Source organism: Salvia splendens, chromosome 4 (assembly GCF_004379255.2).
Source record: "Salvia splendens isolate huo1 chromosome 4, SspV2, whole genome shotgun sequence".
Lineage (NCBI taxonomy): Eukaryota > Viridiplantae > Streptophyta > Magnoliopsida > Lamiales > Lamiaceae > Salvia > Salvia splendens.
The window spans coordinates 7,296,008-7,303,003 of record NC_056035.1 but is presented as its reverse complement, the minus strand read 5'-3'; the positions used below and the strand labels follow the sequence as shown (position 1 = coordinate 7,303,003).

Genomic DNA, 6,996 nt, shown 5'->3' with positions numbered 1-6,996 from the left:
TTCCTGCGTCCGCCACTGAGCGCGTTGCATCGTCCGCGTCGCCCACAGTGGGCGGAAGATGACGCGGACGATGCCCTATCATCCGCGCTTCGTCCGCGGACTGAGCGTCGGGCCCGGACAACGCATCGTCCGTCGTCCGCGGTGCCATAGTGACGGACGATAGCGCGCCCAATGCATCGTGCGCGCTATCGTCCGTCCCATTGTGGATGACCTAATATTTCAATATTTTTCTTCCCGAAGTATAAGTACAACATTTAATATCTTTCACTCCCACCAAGAAAATAGGGTAATAGTATTAGATATTCATTCAATTGGCATATAAATATAACTACTACATTATTTTAGGCAATTTGATCAAGATTTAATTAAAATACTCCTGATATATAGCCAAGTAAAGTAACTGACATCACCTTGGGAAGAAGACCTCCAAAACTCATTTCTAATTAAGGGGGAGGTGTGGAATAGTAAATCTGAGTTGTTGCTGGTATAGCTAAAATATAAGATAAAAATGACATAACAATGAAATTAGTGTAGCATTACTGAATACCACTCAACTGAACCAATGAAATTATAAATTGATGATAGAGTAATTAATAGTACTAATGAATGACAAGAAAATGAAAGTATTGATTAATAGAGATGGTTAATAAGGGCCAAGGCGTTGCTGATATGCCTCTCAACTCCAGTGACACAGCTATTGATCTTCTTCTTAACGGAGGCGCTCACCTTCCGCTCGAGGAAGCCGTCGATGCACGTCTCAGCGTCGGTGATGGCGGCGCTGGCGTATGTTTTGGCATTGGCCCACTCGAACTCTCTGTCACCGCCGTTCATGTGGCCCATGGCGGTGAGCGTGTCCTTGAGCTCAGTGACGGCGTCTTTTAGGTCTCCGATGCAGTCCTTCACGGCCATCGCCTCCGCCTTCTTCACTCCCTTCTGCTTGGCCAGCTTCGTCACGGTGGCCGAGCAGTTGTAGGTGGCGAGCACCGCCGCCTTCAGGGCTACCTTGCACAGCTTCAAGGGGTTCGTCCCCACCGTCGACGCGTAGGGAACCAGCGTCTTGATGCACAGCGACGAGTACGTCGTCGCTTTGCACGATTTCAACACGAAGTTGGTTGAGTTTTTCTTTGATGTGGCGGCGGAGGTTGGAATAGTGTTGCATGAGATTAAGACCGAGAGTGTGACGATGGCTGTGAGGAAATGTTTAGTTCCCATCTTTGATTTCGGTTTGTGTGATGGTATTGCTTTACTTCGTTCGGATGGATTTTCAGTGAAGGAAGCAATGGGTATATATATATATATACATACATACATACTACTCCTTATAACTAATGTAGAAAAAAGTTGTCAGCAGGTGAATTAATTGTTGAATCTAGCCGGAATAATTTAGGTATTTAAAAACTGTTATTTTAGGTTGTTGATAGTCGAAGGCACATGCAAATGGGAAGGCGTTTTGTCAATAGATTAGTATCTGTTCAAGTCACATGCTTATTCTAAGCCATCCTGTTCATGATTTCACATAATTGATCTATATACGTTGTTTTAAGATATATTTTAATTGCATTGTCAGGATACATAAATAAGAGTTAGAGTATAAGAAAATTGTTGATATAGTTTATTTTTTCAATTACATTAATTTTATTATTATTATTTGTGAGAAGTACAACAAGAGTATATTTTTGGGGTTTGAGGGTGATAGCAGTATCGAATTAATATATTAATAATAATATTCCCTCCGTCCCATAAAAATATGAGCGAATAATATGACACGGACAAAATTGATAAAGTAAAAGAGATGAGGAGAATAATAGTTAAATTAATATTAGTGGATAGTGTGATCCACATTATTATTAGTGTTTTGACGTTGGTATAAGTTGTAAATAAGTTGGTGTATAAGGGTAATATATTAGGATAACTTTTCATAGATGGAATGTTCATATTTTTATGGAATGAACGAAAATATAAAATATATACATTTTTATGGTACGAACGGAGTAGAATTATTATACTCCTACCATTTAAGAAACTAACTTTTGTCTGAAATTTCCTCTAAAATATACTCCATATATGATGGTGGAGTATGAAAGTTTTTTTTATAGCTTATAGAAGTACGTAGTACTCCTATTACTTAATCTTTTTGGATAAATGGCTATTAATGTTTGTGATCAGTTCTCAATATCCCTGATAAGAGAAGAGCAGCGAAATATATTCTTTATTATAGGAGTACATGTTTCCATTAGTATAGTATTCCTTTGTTTTCTAAAAATATAAAATTTTAAAATAACATGAATTTTAATACAGTATAAAACTAGTAAAAGAAAATAATGAAAAAATGAATCAAAGAGAAAGAACTTTCTTAAAATAAAATATTTTTATTTTTAGGAAACAACACAAAAAGAAAATTGATTCTATTTTTAAAAAATCAAGGAAGTATATTATATATAGGGTTGGCGACAATTACGTTAGAAGCACTAAATGGGATGAATTGAGTCAAGTAATAATTTACGCAATTTTATTGTATGTAAGTAATGTTTCCGCCGCTTAACTTCGTATACATGCTTTCCGACTTGATAACCGGCGAAATTTAGTACTCCATCCATCTAAATTCAAGTTTAAGGGTAGGGTTTGTTAATTTTTCTTATATGTTCGTACATTGTTTCGCATTGATATAATTGGAATTAGATTGATGCGTTGGTCTGAATTACGTATGATCCTTAATTACATCAAGCAACGGTGTATGTTAATTAGGGGCATGTGTTGTGAGCACGTGCGCGTAAGGTGCTGCTCAAACAATGCCGCCTTTTCTGGATTAACCTCAACGAAATTTGCGCTTATCCCAATCCACTTCCATTTACGTGACCATTCATACATATATTTCATTCTTCATTTCAATTAATTAAGGTGGGAATTTAGTCTTAGCTTTATTAATCGAACGCTGTCGATTTGAAATTTGCTAACAACAATTTAGACTGAGTAAATCATATTATCTTAATTATGGCCTAATGATAATTATGAAAGGTAGCTATTCAATATTCGTGAGTAGTATTTGTACGTTAAAATAATTACGCTTTATATTATTTTGAACTAGATACGTGTTACTACTTGGGCATATGGCAAGATTTATACATTGTATATGAGTATATCGAAATTAAGGGAAAAGCAGAAAGATATTCAATCCATATTTGGTGGATCAGATAAGTACGACTTGGATATATTGATGTGAAAAAGCTATGCGTAGGATGATTAAATAGACCAAATTAAATATTTTCTTCAAAATACCCCTTATGACGTTGAATATATGATTAAGTAGACCAAATAAGAGCATATATTTTCTTCAGAATACCAGTCTAGTTTGACAGAGAATTGAAGTATTTTGATTAAGACCGTTTAAGTGTGGATTGTGAAATATACCTCGGATCAAATACGACTGCTTTCCAATTAATAAGTCGAGAGACTCGTATCGATATCAGCTAATTAGCTATTATGTACATACTCCTTTCGTCCGTTGTCCGTTATTAAGAGTTCTAGTTTGCTATTTTGGTCCGTTCACAATTAAAAGTATTGGTTCACTTGTAATGTAAATGTAAGTAAGCCTCATATTTCATTAACTCATTCCCATCATATTATATTATAAAATTAATATATAAAATAAGTCTCATACTTTATTATCTTTTTACACTCATTAATCTTTATTACTTCATTTCTTAAAACTCATGTCGAACTCGACTGAGATTCTTAATGCCGGACTGAGGAAGAGAATATGAGTTAGAAAAGAGAGATCAATGTGAATGAGTTATTATTTACAAACACACTAATTAAAGCCTTAAACCTGTTGACCTGCATATATATTCGGTGAAAGATAGTTGATGCCATGCTGATATGACAATATACATATATACTAATCCATCCCTCCCGTAGTAAAGTCATTTGCCATTTTTATACGTTGCATAATAGTGAAGTCATTTCCATTTTGTCATTTTGGTACGTTCAACACATTTCTTCTTTCTTACTTTATTCTCTCTTACTTTATTTTCTCTTCATCTCTTTACCTTTTTTTTATTTTTTTACTTTATTTTTCCTTCACTTAATTCACTTAACAAAATTATTCTTAAATCTCGTGCCGAAAAGAAACGCTTCCACTACCGTGAAAAATGGATGGATTACTACTTACAAGTTTCTGCCAGTAAAACTATACTAGTTGCCATGTGGGCTGGACCGGTCCGTCCTAGCTCCGTCTTAGTCCATGTCTGAAGTGCGTCGAACTGGGTTGGTATTTTAATAAATCTGGGTCGAGCCCAACCCAAACTCACTTGGTAAGTAGACTGAAGACAACTATGTATGTGTTGGTTAATTGGGTTGGGTTGGGTTGGGTTGCGTTTTAAACTATTTTTGTATAAGTTAATTAACACAAAAATATTTTGAATCTTTTATATTTCCATGTTACTATGTCTTTTTGCAGCACCACCACTCTTGCATCTATAATGTGCGATATAAAGCAAACACTATAGAGTATTAGTACTTACTCTACTTCTATATCTACTTTCAAATTCTATATTACACTAGAAAAATATAACAAGTGAAACAACATGAATATGTCAAACATCCAATTTTGATGTGGCTCACCTAGCTATTCAAATCTTAGATAATCTGTTATCATGTATCAGTGTTCTTAAAAAAATGGGCATGACGCGATTGGTCAGGGTGAAGAACGCGACTTGAAATAAGCCAATAGTCCGAGAAGTGGTGCATTGATATAAGTGGCGGGCTCGGATTTGGTGGAGTCGAGGCGATCATCAGAAAAGGAGTCGTCCACGTTGGGGCCTCCGACCACTGCCCCTGTGAGCTCATTGGGATTGGCGTCGTCGCTCATGAAATAAGGCGTTCCATCCTTGCAGGCTATGTGGCCTGGATGCTGAGCCACCGAAGGCAGCGAGGACGCCCTGTGGTGTATTCTCCGTGGAAACTTACTGCCGTATCCCACCATGTACGACATGCTCAATGGATTGCTTCCCAGTATATAGTCCACCTATGTATACAAATACAATTCTCACATTCATCACCCATCAGATTTATAGTATTTGGAGGAATACACTTTGTAGTTTGTACGTACCTGCTTTTTTGTGAAACCAACGAGCATCTTTTGAGTGATGATTTTATCGTTGCATCGAATGACATGCTTCGATTTCTTCAGGTAACGAGCATATACTAGTACGAGAAATGAGACCCCGGTTGCATGTTGCAAGTTACAAACTCCTTGTCTTACTAGAAGCCCTCCTGCAACATATATATACATTAGTTTCTTTTTTATTCAAGTATATAGGAGTATATGATATCTCGGAGAGTATATAATACTCCATATACCTGGAGAGAATTGGACGATATTGGTGGGAGAGTCTGGCAGTAGTGAACAGATAAAGGTGTCCGAATAGGAGAGAAAAGGTGTAGAAGTTTCCATGGTGTTATTTAGCACCAACTGCATATATCGAACCGCAAGTTAATATTTCTAAGTCTCGTTGAAGTTACATTTAGTATATGATCTGGGGGAACACTAAAACTTACTTTTGAAATAAGAACACTGATTCCAGCATGTTTTGCATCCCATCCAAATTCTGAGATGCCTGCTTCAATCTGTGGTTTGAAGTTTATGATGTTTTGCATCACATAATTCAAGTAAACTGATTTTTTGCTAGCTTTGTATAGCCATGCTGCCCCCCACAACAATTCATCCTGCAAATATTAATCTTAACTTTTATTTTTCATTTTCTTTAGAGTGATTATATATATACCTGATAGCCACTGTAATCACAATAAAAAGGGCAGGCTCCTCCAGCAATACTGTCGTTGTAAGAGCCTCTATACTTGTCTGCAAACTCAAATACCTGTAGCCACACAAAATATTGGAGTATAAATGAAATATATAGCAAAAATATAACCTATATAACTTGCTCATATTTGTTTGGGTTAATAGCTATTTAAATCATAAAGTTTGGTCAAATTATAGTATTTCCTATGAAGTTTATAAAATCATGAAGTATGAATTTTTCTCCATTGTCCCATTTATACACAAAATGTTGTCGTCTCTACCTCGGAGGCCCTTTTGAGGAGCACTTTAGCGTACAGCTTATCTCCGAAAGCTTTGAAAACCGAAGACGAGGCGGCCAGCGCAGCGGCTATCTCAGCCGATACTTCGGATCCAGGTGCGTTCTGAGTGACCGCATACACCGTACGAGGAGTGTCCATGTCTTCTGGCCTCTCCCAACAGTTGTGATCGGCGTTGGGGTCTCCCAGCTGAGCATAAACCACGCCGGGAGTGGCGGTGGCTTTCAGGAAGTAGTCCGTCGACCACCGCACTGCCTCCACCGCATGCTCCAGCTCTGGGCCCATGGACTTGCCGTATTCGATTACTCCCCACGCCATCATCGTCGTTGAGAATGCCATCGGAAAATTGAACTTCACATTGTCGCCCGCGTCGTAGTACCCACCTGTTAAGTCTACCTGTTCAACTCACAATATTTAAGAAAATAGTGTTTGATAATTTTAATGAAAATTTTAAAAAAAGAATGCGAATTGAATTTGGAAAAATATGAATCGATACGACGTAAAATGACACTTACACCATTATCGAGACCGTCGCCAAGTGCCGAGTCTCTCCTCCATGTTAAACGCTGAGTAGCGGGAAGCTTGCCTGACCTTTGCCCCTCAAAAAACAATATGCTTTTTGCAAGGGCATCCCCATAATCATGCAATATTGCATTTCCGCTACTCAAACCTACTAATACTGTAACCACATATATTATTATTTTTCTCATCGTTGTCAGATTTCTATTCCTTCTCACCAGTATGACTAAACAAGAGACTTCTCTCTTTTGAATAAGAACCCTAGACCTCTCCTATTGTTAATATAATGGTGTTTAGTTTGGGTAAAAGATTGAGGTCAAATATTAATTTGTTTCTTTAAGTGAAATCAACATCAACTTTAACTCTTTAAGTGAAGCTCAC

General features: G+C 37.2%; 2 protein-coding genes across 2 annotated transcripts; both read right to left on the bottom strand.

Annotated features, from left to right (window-relative positions):
* Positions 1-630: 630 nt before the first annotated feature.
* Positions 631-1,224, bottom strand: LOC121800531 (pectinesterase inhibitor 4-like). Its single transcript, XM_042200090.1, has one exon. The coding sequence runs from the start codon at positions 1,210-1,212 to the stop codon at positions 631-633; it is 582 nt and encodes a 193-aa protein (XP_042056024.1). The 5' UTR covers positions 1,213-1,224.
* Positions 1,225-4,693: 3,469 nt separating this feature from the next.
* Positions 4,694-6,785, bottom strand: LOC121800151 (endoglucanase 8-like). Its single transcript, XM_042199739.1, has 7 exons — positions 6,612-6,785; positions 6,082-6,492; positions 5,784-5,876; positions 5,557-5,724; positions 5,359-5,470; positions 5,108-5,271; positions 4,694-5,023 (listed from the first exon to the last, which is right to left on the bottom strand). The coding sequence occupies exons 2-7, from the start codon at positions 6,433-6,435 to the stop codon at positions 4,694-4,696; spliced, it is 1,221 nt and encodes a 406-aa protein (XP_042055673.1). The 5' UTR covers positions 6,436-6,492; positions 6,612-6,785.
* Between the last annotated feature and the right edge of the window lie 211 nt (positions 6,786-6,996).

Coding starts and splice junctions, on each gene's coding strand:
- LOC121800531 (XM_042200090.1), bottom strand. CDS start 1,212: ATGGGAACTAAACATTTCCTCACAGCCATCGTCACACTCTCGGTCTTA.
- LOC121800151 (XM_042199739.1), bottom strand. CDS start 6,435: ATGGCATTCTCAACGACGATGATGGCGTGGGGAGTAATCGAATACGGC. Junction 5,877..6,081: donor TCCTCAAAAGGGCCTCCGAG/GTAGAGACGACA, acceptor GTGTGGCTACAG/GTATTTGAGTTTGCAGACAA. Junction 5,024..5,107: donor TTGGTTTCACAAAAAAGCAG/GTACGTACAAAC, acceptor TTGTATACATAG/GTGGACTATATACTGGGAAG.